The sequence below is a fragment of the Chiloscyllium plagiosum genome, unplaced genomic scaffold (assembly GCF_037043375.1).
Source record: "Chiloscyllium plagiosum isolate Xiang-an unplaced genomic scaffold, Cpla_swu_hap1 HiC_scaffold_8, whole genome shotgun sequence".
NCBI classification, from domain to species: Eukaryota; Metazoa; Chordata; class Chondrichthyes; order Orectolobiformes; family Hemiscylliidae; genus Chiloscyllium; species Chiloscyllium plagiosum.
In genome coordinates this window covers 100,219,178-100,237,414 of record NW_028270146.1, presented here as the reverse complement: position 1 = coordinate 100,237,414, position 18,237 = coordinate 100,219,178, and the positions used below count along the sequence as shown (strand labels likewise).

The following is an 18,237-nucleotide window of genomic DNA, read 5'->3' as shown; positions in this document are numbered from 1 at the left end:
ATATGTGGAGGTGTGAGCAAGAAGTTTGAGAATGACATAAAATTGGGCGAGCTGCAAACAATGAGGAGGATAGCCAGAAACTGCAGGAGGGTATCAACAGATTGGTTAGGAGGACACAGCAGTGACAAGTTTACCAGGATAATTCCTGGCCTGGAGGGTCTGAGCTATGAAGAAAGATTTGATAGGCTGGGGTGTTGTCCTTAGGGTTGAGAGGTGGCTTGATAGAAGTGAATATGATTATGACAGGCATAGATAGGAAGGCAGAAATACACTATTAGTAGAGGAGTAACAACCAGAGGTATAGATTTAAGGTAAGAGGAGAGTTGAGGAGAAATCTTAACATCCAAAGGGTGGTGGGTATCTGGAACTCTGTACCGAAAGGGTGGCCCAGTCATTTAAGCAGTATTTAACATTCACTTGCATTGCCATAAATCCTGGGCTATGGACAAAAAGCTAGAAGCTGGAATGAGTATAATCAGACCTTTGTTGACTGGAGTGGACATGATTGGCTGAATAGCTTCCTCCTGTGTTGATGAGTCTATATTGCTATCTTATTCATCTAACTCCCTCCTCTCTGATCCCTTACTGCCACTCCTCAAGGTCATACTTAGTTCTGTATTCCTGTCCTGATTGATATATGCCTTATTATGCTACAGGATATCGTCATATTAATCTTCGGAGTGAGACGAACCAGCCACTCACCATGCCAGCTCTGTTTGTCCATATCGAAGTGAAGGACTTTGTGCCTGACACTTGGGCAGGTATAATTAAACATCACACATTGAACGTAATTCTCCTCCCCATTAATTCAACATACCGAGGTTCCAATCCCTGTCGAACCTCATGCTGTCCCTGTCCTAGAAGTGTTTGATGGGGACAGTGGAGATGGAGCTTTACTCTGTATCTAACCCCGTGCTCTCTCTATCCTGGGAATGTTTGATGCGGACAGTGGAGAGGGAGCTTTACTCTGTATCTAAGCCAGTGCTCTCTCTATCCTGGGAGTGTTTAATGGGGACAGTGTAGATGGAGATTTACTCTGTATCTAATCCCGTGCTGTCCCTGATCTGGGAGTATTTGATGGGGACAGTGTAGACAGAGATTTACTCTGTATCTAACCCCGTGCTGTCCCTGTCCTGGGAGTGTTTGATGGGGACAGTCTGGAAGGAGATTTACTCTGTATCTAACCCTGTGTTGTGCTTGTCCTGGGAGTGTTTGATGGGGATGGTGTAGAGGGAGATTTTCTGTATATCTAACCACATGCTGTCCCTGTCCTGGGAGTATTTGATGGGGATAGTGTAGAGAGAGTTTTACCCTGTACCCAATCACATGCTGTCCCCATCCTGGGAGTGTTTTGAGCCTGTCCAATCCTGAATGGATGGGAGGGGTATGGAGATTATGATTTTGGAGTTCAGATACTATGAGGGTATACGTTAAAGGATGCTCTTGAATGGAATTGTCTCCAAATTGTCCATCCCAGGATGAAACAGCTGACACTCTGCTTCTCTTTGCAGATTTAACAAAAGCTTTGATTGACCCAATAGAATTTGTCGGCTCCATGAACACGCCATCCAAACAGGAGGAAACAGTGTCATGTGATCAGGTAGTGAACAGCAAAGGATCAGAGGGTGAGGGGGTGGGTTAGAGCTGAGAAATGGGGTCAATACGAGTAATGGTGGGAGATGGGAGTACTAGGGGTAATGATGGTGGAGGGGGATAATAGGTGTAAGGTTGGGAGATGGGATTATTAGTGAGAGGTAGGGGTAATAGGATAACATAGAGAAATGGGGCTACTAGGGATAATGATGAGACACGGGGTAACAGTGAGAGATGGGGCATAGGGGTAACAGTGAGAGATGGGGGATAATGGGGCGATACTGAAAAATGGTAATAATGAGAAATGGCATTAATAGAGGTACCAGTGAGAGATTGGGGTAATAGTTGTATTGGGGTAATGGGATAATGGTGAAAGACTAGTATCAAGATAAAAGTGTAATGGGGTAACAGTGAGACACAGGTATTAGGGTTAATGGTGAGAGACAGCAGTAATAGGGTTGCAGTTAGATACTGGGGTAATGGTGTGAGACAGAGTTGATAGAGGTAATGGTGAGAGATTGGGGTAGTAGGTTTAACGGTGAGAGATAGAAGTAGTAAGGATAATGATGAGAAATGGGGTAATGGTGAGAAATGGAGATAATGGGCTGAAGTTGAGACAGGGGCATATTGGAGGTGACAGTGACAGACAAGTATTGGGGTAATACTAAGGTGGGCTAACATTGTAATGGTGAGAGATGAGCATAAGAAAGTGGCGATGTTGGGAGGTAGGGACATAGTTAATAGAGGTTTTGATAAAACGTTGAGAAAAGGGGATAATGGTGGAAATAATGAGATGGGGGTTGGTAGAAGTAATGGTGAGTGGTGAGGATTAAGAGTGACAGGCAATGAAAATTGATGAAAGATGAGGACAAATAGGGCTAACAATGAGAAATGAGTTGGATAATTCTGAAGCATTTTGTGCCCATTTGCATTAAATCCTGGTTGTGAAATGGCAAATAACATTCTCACCACCAAAGTGCCAGCAATGACTATCTCCAGCAAGAGAGAATCTAACCACCACCTCTTCACATTCAATGGCATTATAATCAATGAGTCCCCCGCTATCAAATTACTGGGGGTTACCATTGATCAGAAACTGAACTGGACTTGCCATATAAATACAGTGGCTTCACAGCAGGGCAGAGTTTGGGGATTCTTGCCTGGATGAAGTCACCTGGCTCCAGTAACACTGGGAAATTCTACACCATCCAGGACAAAGCAGCCTGCTTGATTGGCACCCCATCCACCTTTAACATCTACACCCTCCACCACTGACGCTCAGTAACAGCAGTCTGTATCAACTACAAGAGGCACCACAGAAATTCACTGAAACTCCTTAGACAGTTCCTTTGAAACCCACAACGCTTACTATCTAGAAAGATAAGGACTGCAGATACATGGCAACACCACCCCCCGCAAGTTTTCCTCCAAACCACTCACCATCCTGACTTGAAAATAATTTGCCGTTCCTTCAATGTCACTAGGTCAAAATCCTGGAACCTCCTCCTTAATAGCATAAACCCTAAACCCCAAAGACTGTACTGGTTCAAGAAGACAGCTCACCACCATTTTCTCAAGGGGCAACTGGGGATGGGCAATACATACTGGCCTAGCCAGTGACACCTACATCCCACAAACAAATATAAACTGGGGAACAGTCGAGCATGTGGTGCTGAGAATGCACAGCAGGTCAGACAGCATCCGAGGAGCAGGAGAATCGACGTTTCGGGCATAAGCCCTTCATCATCCTGAAACGCTGATTTTCCTGCTTCTCGACTCTGATCGCCAGCATCTGCAGTCCTCACTTTCTCCTAAACTGGGAAACAGTTGGATGTAGGTAAATAATAGGGGAAACAGGGAGTGACGATTTGCTAATGAGGGTGTTATCTTTGGGCAGGTGACATATGGGAATGAGTGTGTTGTGTCTGGGATGGGTATTCACTGGTCAGAAAACATGGCTAGGGAGCAAGACATTAATCCTGTTCTAATATGATATAACAAAAATGAGCTAATGAAGAATGCCATAAAATTCACTCCTCTCTCAGTAACATTAATGCCTTTAATATTGTAATATATTGATAATTGTATTAGCAGACTTTAATATACAGCCTCTGAGAATGAAACACCATTCAATTTCTGTCTTTCATTTCCACAGCAGCAGGGAATGGAAACTGCACAGCGATTCTGACTCAGCCAGTGCATCAAAACTGTGGACTGTGGGTTCAATTCTATTTTAGATAGTTTCTAATCAATCTGTTCAGAGACTTTACAACATCCCTATGGGGGTGGGTGAGATTTGAACCTGGGTCTCCTTGACACTACCACTGGACCAAAAGAGCCCTTCCTCAATAGCTGGTTCTGAAAAGCGAAAGCAAGTTGCAGCATAGGCAGAAGTCACATGAACATGGCAAGCCAGCTACTGCAGTTTGCACAACTATATTTCTCCAAACAATATACAGGTGCCACTAATGTTGGGTTGTAACATACAGATTCCCTTAATACGTGAATAATTTCCATGTATTCTGGTGCAAGGTGCTTGAGGGAGCTTAATGTTGTTGACACTGGGTTACATGAGACTGAAATCTCTCTTGTCTATTCTTTGTAGGTTGTCACAGACAATACACAAACGCCGGACGGCAGCAATGGAGCACCAGACACTAATGGGCCAGGCAGTAAATTGATAACCATCAACCTTTAATTATCTGATATTAATCTCGGGAGAGTAGCTCTGTTGTGTCTGAGGGAATAAGCTGGGACAATCCAGAATTTGGAATCCACCCCCCTTCTCTGCTGCCTTTTGATTTCATTTGATTTATTATTGTCACATATACCTAGGTACAGTGATAAGTTTTGTGTTGTGTGCAGTACAGGCAGGTCATACCATACAAAGTGCATTAGGGTAATAAAACAGAGTGAGGAATACAATGTTACCGCTGCAGAGAAGGTGCACAAAGAGTGAGATCAGTACTAAATTTCAAACTTAAGAGGTCCATTCAGAAGTCTAATAACAGTGGGGAAGAAGCTGTTCTTGAATATGTTTGTACATGTGTATAAGCTTTTGTATCTTCAGCCCGACGGAAGAGATTGGAAGAGATTATAACCGGGGTGGGAGGGGTCTTTGATATTGGTGCCTTCCTGAGGCAGAGAGAAGTGTAGATGTAGAAGAGTCAATGAATGAAAGGTAGGCTTGCATGATGGACTGGGTTATGTTCACAACTCTCTGTAGTTTCTTATGATCCTGGGCACAGCAGTTGCCATCCATCCCAGCCTGCCTCCCTCTCCTCTCTCCCACCTGCATGCACTGAACTGAGGGAATCTTTTAGAACGAACCCATTAATTGAGGATATATAGGTGTAATGGAGTTGTGGAGATGAGTGCTGGGGAGCTGGTTTCCTGTTAGGAGGAGGGGAAGGACAGTGTCTCCAAACCCTGGTGAGGTAACAGGTCAGAAAGAAACGGTTCGAGGCTGTCTCAGGAAGGAATTCGTGCAGCCTCAGGATGTCTCGCAGCCGGTGAAAAGCACTTTCCAAAAGTCAGTCACTGTTGTAATTTATGGAAACAGACAGATTGTGCACAGAGAGATCCCACAGCCAGCCACCTGATAATAATCAGATTGCCTGCTGTTCTTTTTCTAACAGTGCCGTGCGATCTTCGTCATTCAGCTGAGGGAGCAGACAGAGTCTTTGCTTAAGACCTCCCCTGAAAGATAGCGCCTCCACCAATGTCACACTTCCTTGGTGCAACAGTGGACCATTCCCCTTGGTTTTGGTTTCAAGACTTTGGAGCAGGATTTGAAACCATAGCCTCCTGACTCAGAGACAGGAGTGTGATTCCCTGAATGATAGTTGACGCTGTTGGATAGCAAGTTGAAGCTGGGTGGCAGGATAGAACCGGCTGATAGAGGAGGCCAGGAACTAAGGGAGCTAGCAGGCAGGGAGCCGAGGGAGTCAACAGGGAGGGCAGAGAAGCAACAATCTCCTTTTCATAACAAAACATAGCAGCTCTAGTGAGAAATTAGAGTTAACGTTTCGGGTTCAGGAACCGTTCCTCAGAACTGTCCATTCCAACCGAGTCAGCAACATTACTGGCTCAGAAATATTCAACAAATTACGAGCAAGACCACACTCTGGTGTTGTCCAAATGACTCTGCTCAGTCAGAGAGACAAATACTGGAAGCTGGGGAGACGGTGACATAGAGAGGGATTGAGATCACAGTAACCAGATTTATCTGCATTTCTTCCAGCTCCCAGCATTCTATGTACTGGAACTGAGGAATCTTCCAAGGACATTGCAGGTAACATGGCATCTAAGGGGCTCTGTGTGAGTGAGGGTGGGTGAGGGATTTGCAGGGGTTGTGGTCAAGAAACTCAAATTCTCAAGAGTGACTTGTGTTGGTTTTGGGGCAGCTTGCCCCCTGTTGGTCAGAGGGGGAAATACCACAGTAAAACACATTGCAGGTAGGGAGGCAAGGAGAGAGCATTTGGAGTGGTGGTGGGGGAACTGGTAGTCGGGTGGAGAGGCAGAAGAGTGGAAAAGAAGTAGAGACTTGGGAAGTCGATCATGGCAGGATTTACAACATTTTTGCTGTTCTGGACCCACAAACAGTGCTGTAAAGGTTCATGCTTCTAGCCTTCTCACCTATTTTTAACAGCTAGGTTTTCTGAGCCAAGGGAAATCGGTCAGCATGACATTTATTAACGATAAATTGATTGTAAATAGCATAATTAAAAGATTACAATGACTGACCTGACCCCTGAGATTGCACTTACTCTCCCCACCAAAAGTAAGTTTGAGGGGGCTAGGGTTCCTGATGAAGATTTTTTGTATCTTTAACTTTGACTCGGACCCACTAGTTTGAAAGGGCTAAATTCAGCCCACAGAGCATCCAGCAGTTTTTTTCAGCCTGCAATGAATTTAATTCATTTATGTAGTGTGGCAGAAGGTTCTGGAAGACATGAAGCATCTGCCAGATTGAGTGTTTTAATTGGTTTGTGCAGCAGATAGAGAGCATGAAAGGTCAGAGGTAGCAGTTAATGCTTCAAAATGATCAAACTGCACCAAATAAACGAAAAATCACAACCTCCCATTCACATTCCAACAAAAATCCACAGCATATGTCCAGAACAAGTATAGCGCATGATACATATCACAAACTATTTATCCACAAGATATATACTGGAACATATATCCAAATCTCTACACTCTTTCATACCCCATAGAACTCCTCACACTGTACCCCATCCAATTCCCCACACAGTCTCTCACACACTGTATCACGTCCAACTCCCCACTCTGCAGTGCATTCTCTGCAAACACTCGCCCTGTGGGTGGCACAGTGGTTAGCACTGCCGCCTCACAGCGCCAGAGACCCAGGTTCAATTCCCGCCTCAGGCAACTATCTGTTTGGAGTTTGCACATTCTCCCCGTGTCTGTGTGGGTTTCTTCTGGGTACTCCGGTTTCCTTCCACAATCCAAAAATGTGCAGGTTAGGTTAATTGACTATGCTAAATTGATTGTAGTGTTCGGTGTAGGGGAATGGGTCTGGGTGGGTTGTTCTTCGGAGGGTCGGTGTGGACTTGTTGGGCTGAAAGGCCTGTTTCCACACTGTAAGTAATCTAATCGCTTTCTCTCACTCACTCACACACACACACCACACTTTTTGACCCTGATCTCCAGCTCTCTCGGATTCTACCCCATCCAACTCCCTACCCTCACCACCACCCTGTATCTCATTGACTTCTCAGATTCTGTTCCGAGACCAGGCTGAGTGATCAGAATAGCTCCTCCCGTCTCACTCTGCAGTGCATTCTCTGCACACACTCACCCTATGGACCTGCTGCTGGGGTTTCTGTGTCGTCCCGTGTATTGACAGGATCTCCTTGTTGCAGAGATAGAGGCTCTGACTATCGATGAGCTAAAGATGCAGAAAGCCTTTCTCAAAGTGCAGAAGAAACAGGAGAAGGAGATAAAAGAACTTGAGCGGAAGACACAGAAGAAAAAAGATGATCTGATACAGAAATATTCCAGCAGCTTCACAGAGCTTCGCCGGAAAAATTCTGGCAATAGCAAAGGACACAAGAAGAAATGGTAAACATAGAAACACTTCAACGTAATATATCCAACTCCCCACCCTCTATCATACACTGAACCCCATCCATCCCCATCCTCACACACACTGTATCCCATCCGATCCCCACCCCCTCACACACACTGTACCCCAATCCAAACCCCACCCTCACACACACTGTACCCCATCCATCCCCACCCTCACACACACTGTACCCAATCCGATCCCCACCCTCACACACACTGTACCCCAATCCAAACCCCACCCTCACACACACTGTACCCAATCCGATCCCCACCCTCACACACACTGTACCCCAATCCAAACCCCACCCTCACACACACTGTACCCCAATCCGATCCCCACCCTCACACACACTGTACCCCACCCTCTCAGACACACTGTACCCCAATCCAAACCCCACCCTCACACACACTGTACCCCATCCAATCCCCACCCTTCACACTGTACCCCATCTGATCCCCACCCTCTCACACTGTACCCCATCTGATCCCCACACTCTCACACTGTACCCCATCCAATTCCCACCCACACACACACTGTACCCCATCCGATCCCCACCCTCTCAGACACACTGTGCCCCAACCAACTCCCCACCCACAGACACACTTGTGCCCCATCCAACTCACTACCCTTTCTCACATACTGTATCCCATCTCACTCCCCATCCTCACCATACCCCATTCAATCCCCACTCTTACACACACTTAGTTAAAAATCACACAACACCGGTTTATAGACCAACAGGTTTATTTGGAAGCACTAGCTTTTGGAGTGCTGCTCCTTCATCATGTGGTTGTGTTACAACCACCTGAAGGAGCAGTGCTCCGAAAGCTAGTGCTTCGTATTAAACCTGTTGGACTATAATCTGGTGTTGTGTGATTTTTAACTTTGTACACCCCAGTCCAACACTGGCATCTCCAAATCATGACTCACACACACTGTACCCCATCCAACTCCCCACCCTCACACACACTGTACCCCATCCAACTCCCCACCCTCACACACATTGTACCCCATCCAACTCCCCACCCTCACACACACTGTACCCCATCCAACTCCCCACCCTCACACACATTGTACCCCATTCAACTCCCCACCCTCACACACATTGTACCCCATTCAACTCCCCACCCTTTCTCACATACTGTACCCCATCCAACTCCACACCCTCAAATATACTGTACCCCATCCAATCCCCACCGTCTCTCACACACTGTACCCCATCCTCTCACTGGATCTGATCTTGCCTTGATATTTGTGATTTATATTCACATGTTTGGTGGTTTGAAGTTTGGTTCAGATTTGTTAAAGTGTTCCCAAACTAAGCACAGAGGCTGTTGAGTGATGTGGGTCTTTTGCTGTTCCAGGAGTCTTGGCAACATCCAGGATAGTATGCTCTGTGGGGAATATCCGAGTGTGACCAGCATGCAATGCAGTGGGTCAGTAACTGACCGAGTCAGTGAGCTCAGAGATAAGCTGCAGACAGATTTACAACGAGTGCATGGAGAGCAGTACGAACTTATCAAGAACAGAAAAGAACAACATGTCTCTGAGGTACAGTACTGTGTTAATACCATCACAGTGTGGAGATACAATTGTTCGTTCTCACACTCTGCTGGGCTATGGAGTGTTAATGTTATACACTTTCTCACTCGGCTAGGCTGTGGGAATTTACTGTAACATATTCTCTCAATCTGCTGGGCTATAGGGTGTTACTGTAACACATGCTCTCACTCTGCTGGGCTGTGGAAATTTACTGTAACACATTCTGTCACTGCTGGGCTATGGGATGTTACTGTATCATATTCTCACATGCTGCTGGGCAGTGTGGATTTACTGTAACACATGCTTTCACTCTCCTGGGCTTTTGGGATTTACTGTAACACATTCTCACTATCTGCAGCTCCTGTCTGCTGGGTAGACCTGTCTAGACCCCTGAGGATCTCGACAAGCATTGCCAGTCCTGCCCTTTACCCTGGCAATATCTTCCCCAGTACCAGCTGAGCTCATCCCTGGGAGGAGCAGGGTAAGCAAAGAGAAGAGAGGTGTCCTCTGTAGTCGTGACTTGGAGGTGCCGATGTTGGACTGGGGTGGACAAAGTTAAAAATCACATACACCAGGTTATACTCCAACAGTGCCGCTCCATCACCTGATCAAAGAGCAGCGCTCCGAAAGCTACTGCTTCCAAATAAACCTGTTGGACCATAACCCAGTGTTGTGTGTTTTTAAACTCCTCTGTAATTGGAGTCCAGTATATCCTTCCATCAGCAGTGGAGGTGTAGCATTGGAGTCCAGTATATCCTTACATCAGCTAGGCAGCAGTGGGTACTGCAGATTAGAGTCAAGATTAGAGTGGTGCTGGAAAAGCACAGCAGGTCAGGCAGCAGCCGAGGATTCCTGATGAAGGGCTTTTGCCTGAAACATTGATTTTTCCTGTTCCTCAGATGCGGCCTGACCTGCTGTGTTTTTCCAGCACCACTCTAATCTTGACTAATCTCCAGCATCTGCAGTACCCACTTCTGCCTGGTCAATTTTAACCTTACTGCGAATCCTCTTCCAAGGATGCCTCCCTTGAAGGAGCTCCTCCCCGCCCCCCCCCCCCCCATTAGCTGCTAATCGCTGTGCACAACAGTGAAGAGCTATTATGGGAAACAAACTGTAATCACTTGCAAATTCTGTACAATCTAACACATGGTTGTATCTTTAAAACTGCAGCAAGTGTCCAAACTGCTGGAAATAGCGAAGGAGAAACAAGCAGCAACCCTGAAGAGTTTAAAGGAGTCCTATGAAAGGTGAGGAATTCTCATTGAAAAAACCTGGGTTCACGTTCACCAAAAAAATGCCAAGACTTCCAGCAGGGACAGGGGATTAGATTAGATTAGATTTAGATTTATTATCATGTGTATAAAATTATGGTGAAGACTGTTTTCTCACGTGTTGTATGCAAAGTGTCATGACCCTCCTGTGCTATCTTGAAACACTGAATATGATGCAAGATTTTACTGCAGTACAGTTCATCTTTCCCCCTTCTCTTGTTCCTTCTGCAGTCACTGCTTTGCATTGGCCAGGGTCTCTGAAATGGTCTCCGCTGTCAATCCCATGACCGCTGAATCCAAGCTACATGGGTTTTCTCTCTGTCTCTCTCCCATCAGGGACAGACCCTGATGTTCCAGAATGCTGACAGGGGCAGCATGGCTGCTTTGGGGAGGGCCTGTTCAGTCCACGTGGCAAGAGAAACTCGGAGGGACAGCCGAATGATATTTATCACTCAGTTAGGTCGAAGCTGATCCTGTCTCACTCCTCATTTATACTGGGCTCCACCTGGCTTGAAATCTACTGCTATTCCACTTCATTCTCATTCAGGTTCCAAGTCTACCCCAGTGTTCATGATGATGGGGGACGGTACAGCTTTGTGTTGGTGACACTGGACCTGTGATACAGAGGCCTAGACTAAAGCTTCAGAAGCAGGAATCAAATCCCATGGCAGCAGCTGCAGAACTTTAAATTCAGTTTTTTAAATAAATCTGTAATGGCAAAGGTGATCTCAGCAATGAAGTTACCCTGGTTATTGTGGGGAAAAAACCTCCTATCTGGACGGGCTGTCCTTATCAGGTAAGGACATGCACCAGCCTTACCTGGTCTGGTCCAGATGTGACTCCCGTTCCCAGCAGCACAGTTCACTGGACCATTTGGAAAAGGGCAGTCAGGGTGGTCAGTGAAGACTGGCCTTGCTATGGGGTGGCACGGTGGCTCAGTGGTTAGCACAGCTGCCTCACAGCACCAGGGACCCTGGTTTGATTTCAGTCTTGGACGACTGTCTGTGCGGAGTTTGCACATTCTCTCCGTGTCTGTGTGGGTTTCCTCCGGGTGCTCTGGTTTCCTCCCACAATCCAAAATTGCGCAGGTTAGCTAAATTGCTCATAATGTTCATTGATATGTCGGTTAGTTGCATTAGTCAGGGGCAAATATAGGACAAGGGAATGGGTCTGGGTGGGTGACTCTTCGGAAGGTCAATGTGGACTTGTTGGGCCGAAGGGCCTCTTTCCACATTGTAGGGATTCTAATTCTAGTGTTGCCATGCCCCAGGTCTGAATTAAGACACTATTCTCAGTGCTAGCTGAATGTGCATGCCCAGCAGTTGATGGACCTTGGAATGGGTGAGTTGTGAGTCATTGGTCTGACTCCTGCGCTATACAGCATTGATTCCTCCAGGTTGCAGCATTTTGCTCAGGTGGTACTGAATCACACAATTCTTATAGTGCAGGAGGCCATCATGCCATTTAAGCCAGTGTTAATGCCAATGCCAATCTTTTGCTTTTTCTCCCCATACCCCTGCACAATATTTTTATCCAAATAATCATCGTCTTGAATGCCTCAATTGAAACTGCCTCCACTACCTTACCAGTCAATGCATTCCACACCCTAACTACCCACTGGATGAAAAATCCTGCTACTTTTGTAGATCACTTTAACTCTGTGCCCTCTTATTCTTGTTCCTGTTTTATCAGCAAGAAGGGTTTCTCCCTAACTATTCCATCCAGTCTGTTCATTAGAATCATACAATCCCTACAGCATTGAAGTAGGCCATTCGGCCCACTGACCCTCTGACGAGCATCCCACCCAGACCCATTCCCCTACCTATTGTTGTAACCCTGCATATCCCAGCTCTAAACCACCTTTGGACTGTTGGGGAAAACCAGAGCACCCACAGGAAACCCATGTAGTCACGTGCAGAATGTACAAAGTCCACACAGACAGTTACCCAAGGCTGGAATCGAACCCAGGCCCCTGGCGCTGTATGGAAGCAGTGCTAACCACTGAGCAACTGTGCTGCCCCTTCATGACTTTGAAAACCTTTTATCAGACCTTCTCTCAGCCTTTTTGTCCCAAAGGAGAACATTCCTAACTTATTCATATACCCATCCAGATGTCTTTTAAATGTTGTAATTGTACCAGCCTCCACCACTTCCTCTGGCAGCTCATTTCATACACTCACCACCCCCTGCGTGAAAACATTGACCCTTAGGTCACTCTTATATCGTTCTCCTCTCACCCTAAACCGATGCCCTCTCTTTCTGGACTCCCCCACTCCAGGAAAAAGACTTTGTCGATTTTTCCTATCCATGCCCTTCATGATTATATAAACCTCTAGAAGGTCATCCCTCAGCCTCAGACGCTCCAGGAAAAACAGCACCAGCCTATTCAACCTCTCCCTATAGCTCAAATCCCTCCAACCCTGGCAACATCCTTGTAAGTCTTTTCTTTCAAGTTTCACAACATCCTTCTGATAGGAAGGAGTCAAAAACTGCACGCAATTTTCCAAAAGTGGCCTAACCAACGTCCTGTACATCCACAATATGACCTCCAAAGTTCGATACTCAATGCTCTGACAATTAAAGGAAAGCATACCAAATGTGTACAGTTTTGGTCTCCTTACTTGGGAAAGGCTATACTGGCATTGGAGGCGGTACAGAAAAGGTTCACGAGATGGATTCTGGAATTGAGAAGGTTGCCTAATGAGGAGTGATTGAGTAGACTGGGATTGTACTCACTGGAATTTAGAAGATATGGGGAGATCTTATAGAAACATATAAAATTATGAAGGGAATAGATAAGGCAGAAGTAGGGACATTTCCACTGGAAGGTGAGATTAGAACTATGGGGCATAACCTCAAAATAAGGGTAAGCAGATTTAGGACTGAATTGAGGAGGAACTCCTTCACTCAAACGATTGTGAATCTGTTGAATTCTCTGCCCAGTGAAGCTGTTGAGGCTACCTTGTTTTATGTTTTTAAGGCAAAGATAGATTTTTGAACGGTAAAATAATTAAGAGTTATGGTGAGCAGGTGGCTAAGTGAAGCTGAATCCATGAAAAGATCAGCCATGATCTTATTGAATGATGGAGGAGACTTGATGGGCCAGATGGCCTACTCCTGCTTCTAGTTCTTATGTCTTTATGTTCACTGCTACCCAATCCTCCTTTGTCTTGGGTCTATCTAATGATTAGCGATCAAGGACCCTGAAGAAGGCGTTTGGTATGCTCTCCTTTATTGGTCAGAGCATTGAGTACAGGAGTTGGGAGGTCATGTTGCAGCTGTATGTGACATTGGTTAGGCCAGTGTTGGAATGTTGCGTGCAATTCTGGTCTCCTTCCTATCGGAAAGATGTTGTGAAACTTGAAAGCGTTCAGAAAAGATTTACAAGGATGTTGTCAGGGTTGGAGGATTTGAGGTATAGGGAGAGGTTGAATAGGTTAGTGCTGTTTTCCCTGGAGCATTGGAGGCTGAGGGATGACCTTATAGAGGTTTATAAGATTTTGAGGGGCATAGATAGGATAAAGAGACAAAGTCTTTTCCCTGGGGCGGGGGAGTCCAGAACCAGAGGGCATTGGCTTAGGGCAGAGGGGAAAGATTTAAAAGAGATCTAAGGGGGCAACTTTTTGCACACAGAGGGTGGTTTGTATATGGAATGAGCTGCCAGAGGAAGTGGTGGAGGCTGATACAATTGCAACATTTAAGAGGCATTTGGATGGGTATATGAATAGGAAGGGTTTGGAGGTATATGGGCCGGGTGCTGGCATGTGGGACTAGATTGGGTTGGGATATCTGGTCGGCATGGACGGGTTGGACCGAAGAGTCTGTTTCCGTACTGTTCATCTCTATAACTCTATGACTCTGTAGAGTGTTTACGGAAAAGCCACTGTCCTGAGATAGCAAGGTGGTTAATTGCATGAGATCTTTAAGTACAATTGGTTAGAACCTTAGGGAGCTGGTACAAATCTGTTCCCTGTGAAAGCTCATGTGGAAATTCCTCACCCCCACCCAAAGACTGTGTGTTACCTTAGTCAATGGGTTGGAGCCAATGTAACACGAACCCCTTCAGAAGCCTGACTTTATGCAATTTATACCCTCTTTTCTTTCCTCAAAATCCATTCTACAATGATGTAAATAACTACTCATCACTCCCCCATCTGCCCCCAAAGTCTGCCTCTACAAATTCTGGGTACTTCTTACTTCTCTCATATTGCATTCTCTTTGCTCTTGGAAGGATAACTGGCTTTGATTTATGGTGAACTAACCCATTGGGTAATAACAGTAAGTGTCACTGGAGAAGGCCAGCCCACCCGTTTAACCGTACTGCTCAGTCTTTGACATTCCAAGAGATCCCTGAAGCTATTCACCATAAACGAACCTTTCCTTTTAGTGAAATGAAAGAAATGAAGAAAAAGATTGAGCTGAAGCGACAGGAGAAGATTGAGAACATGCTGAAGAGCACAGTGGATAAGAGTATCCAGGAGAAGTGAGTAATCAGCACCTGCCCTTGCTCTGCGATGATAAACAGCTTTAGAAGTAACCCCTTAATCACTGGGTAACAGTGTGATCAACCTGTCCTGCAAACCACTCCTGCAGTAACACAGCAGCGTTAGGGAATATTCAGTTCAAAAGGTCTAAGTAACCAGTATCCGCCATTACTCAACATTGCTGGTGCCATGGTATGAGCCCAGAGCTAGTCTTCAGGGGAACTGAGTGCAGTGAGATGTCACACCCCCTTTGGGTACCTGGGAAAACCGCACAAAAACACACCAATGATTAGATCCGCATGTGTCTGTGTCAGCGGTGGAGACAGAGAGTGAAGGGAGATGAGTGTGAGTTATCAGAATATGAGGAGCCATTGCCAAGTCTGTTGTCAAGAAACCTGGAATACTGTGTGTAGTTTTGATCTCCTTATCTGAGGAAGGATGTTTTGGCTAAGGAGGGTGTGCAGCAAAGGTATACCAGACTGATTCCTGGAAGAGAGGCTAGATCAGTTAGGATTGTATTTGTTAAAGTTTAGAAGAATCTCATAGAAAGCTATAAAAGTCTAACAGAACTAGACAGGATAAACACAGGAAGGATGTTCCTGATGACTGGCAAGGCCAGAGCCAAGGGTCATAGTCTAAGATAAGGGGGAGGGCATTTCGGACTGAGATGAGGAGAGATTTCTTTACCCAGTGAGTGGTGAGCCTGTGGAGTTCACTACCACAGAAAACATTGAATGTTTTTAAGAAGGAGTCAGATATAGTTCTTCGGGGAAAAGGAATTAAAGGGAAAGTTGGAATAGGGAACGGAGTTGGATGATTAGCCGTGATCATTATTGAATAGTGGAGCAGGCTCGAAGGGCTGAATGGTCTACTCCTGTTCCTATTTTCCATATTTCAAGAACTCTCTTTAAAGTTCTCCCATCGGCTGAGTGAGCTTCATGGTGGACGGTGGGCCCACCCACCCATACAACAATGTTTCCCAAACTGTTTCCCACTGAGAGCCCCATTTTGAGACTCAGACCTCTCCGTGAGAGCTGCAAGGGCAATGGCCTGTTAGAGTGGGTTTAAGGCCATTGTAAAGTGGCTGGAAATCCATTGGCGCTTGTTCTGGCCTCGGATTTTTCAACACCAAAAATGTAGCTGTTGGGATAGTTTGGGGTCCTGTCCTCACTGGGGGAAGCCCTGTCCTACAGTAAGGGGACATGATTCCTCTGGCTTGGAAATTTACAACCAGGAAGCACAGTCTCAGAATGAAACCTAGGACTGAGATGGGGGAAGTTCCTCCTCTCACAGGGTTGTGAATCTACCTCAGGGAGTAGTGATACTCACTCATTGAGTATATTCATGGAAGAGGTTGATAGTTATTGTAGACGTGAGAGAATTTCGGGATAGTGCAAGAAGATGGAGCTGTTGTGGTGTGGCCTGGTGGATCAGTGGTTACGGCTGTTGCCTCACAGAACCAGGGACCTGAGTGTGATTCCACACTCGGGCGATTTCTGTGTGGAATTTGCACATTCTCCCTATGTCTATGTGGATTTCCTCCAGCTGCTCCAGTTTCTTCCCACAATCCAAAGACATGCAGGCTAGGTGGATTAGCCATGGGATATGCAGAGTTACAAGGATAGGGTAGAGGGCTGCGTCTGGGTGAAGTGCTCTTTCGAGGGTCGGTGTGGATCTGATGGACCAAATGGCCTGCTTACACACTGTAGGGATTCTATGATCTTACTGAATGGAGGAGCTGTGACTATGGAATGCATTGCTGTCCCAGACGACCAACATGTAGCTGCAGCTTGACCACCTTCAACTCAGAGTTGATGAGCAGTAGGTAGGGGGCAGGAGAAATCACCTGGGCACTTTGTTCCTGGAGGCAGTAACATCTCTTCACTTCGGCAGAACTTTTTGCCTGGACTATCCCAAGGACTGTCCTGCAGATGAGCAGACTGACCATAGTACCATGAAGCAGGATGCTATTCAAGTCAGTATGGGAGAGAAACGTGAACAGAAATGTGGTAGAGAGAGGGGTACAGTGTAGTCAAGGCGATAGAAACTGTTCTCTAGCTACATCAGAGCTCCGAATGTATTGTTGTTTGTCTGGTGCCAGTGTTAAGGATATTTCCTTATACCTGAAGTTGAAATCATCAAAATCCTAGAATCCCTACAGTGTGTAAGCTGACCATTTGGCCCATCAATTCACACCGACACTCTGAAAAGCATCCCCCGCACCCTATCCACGTGACCTTGCATTACCCATACCTAACCCACCTAGTCTGCACATCCTTGGACACTATGGGCAATTTAACATGGCCAATCCATCTAACCTGCACACCTTTGGATTGTGGGAGGAAACAGGAGCACCTGCAGGAAACCCACAGGGAGAATGTGTAAACTCTGCACAGACAGTCACCCGAGGCTGGAATTGAGTCCAAATCCCTGGTGCTGTGAGACAGTGGTGCTCACCACTGAGCCACTATGCCTTGGAACTTGAACTTGGAATGGGAAGGAAAGCATTCCGTTGTCATCAGTCTACACAGGAACCAGCAGCAGAAATACTCGGGAGAGTTTGAGGATTTGGGGTCTAAGTTAAAAAGTAATAATCTTTAGATTGATAACTGAGCCATGTGCTAATTGGCAGAGGAATTAGAGAATTAAATGCATGACCCAGTGGGCAAAAGGGATTTTGATTCATGAGGCACTGTCACTAGTATAAAGGAAGGTGGGGCTATATTGCTGGAATGGGGTTTACTTAAACCAGGCTGAGACCAGTGCCGTACAAATACACAAACAAGGAGCAGGAGACTTGGTGAATCATAGAATCTATATGCACAGCCCTAGTTATAACAGTGGAGGAATGGTTTGGGTGCATAGGAAAATAAATTCAAAAGAAAAAAAGTATAAACAACAGGAGAATGTTGGTAAATACAAGTAAAGGACAGCTTGGGGCAGAATGTTCAATACCATATGAGCAATGAAGGTGCACATAGAGAAATTTTTAAAAATAGCTTTTTATGTGATTGTATGAAGTACCCACTGTAAGACAGACAAGTAGAGATAAATGGTTTAGATTCAATAGCCATTACATAAATGCAGTTACAATGTGTCCAAGGCTAGAAAAGAATTATTCCAGGGGACACACCATTTCAAAAACACAGACAGAATGGAAAAGGAGTATACAGGGAATTCTTACTTAAGGTTGGGGTTTGTTCCATTTACCAGGATCTTGCCATGAATGGAGGGTTTGAGTTATAAAAATAGG

The 18,237-nt window shown here is 45.7% G+C and overlaps 1 protein-coding gene across 2 annotated transcripts in view; it reads left to right on the top strand.

The window, feature by feature from the left end:
- LOC122553871 (1-phosphatidylinositol 4,5-bisphosphate phosphodiesterase beta-2-like) overlaps positions 1-18,237 on the top strand; it is a 145,704-nt gene that overhangs the window by 118,047 nt on the left and 9,420 nt on the right. For both annotated transcript variants that reach the window (XM_043698321.2, XM_043698320.2), the window contains 8 exons: positions 657-761; positions 1,512-1,600; positions 4,199-4,265; positions 5,837-5,887; positions 7,482-7,680; positions 9,052-9,238; positions 10,400-10,476; positions 14,888-14,983. In XM_043698321.2, the coding sequence (XP_043554256.1) occupies positions 657-761; positions 1,512-1,600; positions 4,199-4,265; positions 5,837-5,887; positions 7,482-7,680; positions 9,052-9,238; positions 10,400-10,476; positions 14,888-14,983 (871 nt within the window). The remainder of the gene's footprint in view (positions 1-656; positions 762-1,511; positions 1,601-4,198; positions 4,266-5,836; positions 5,888-7,481; positions 7,681-9,051; positions 9,239-10,399; positions 10,477-14,887; positions 14,984-18,237) is intronic.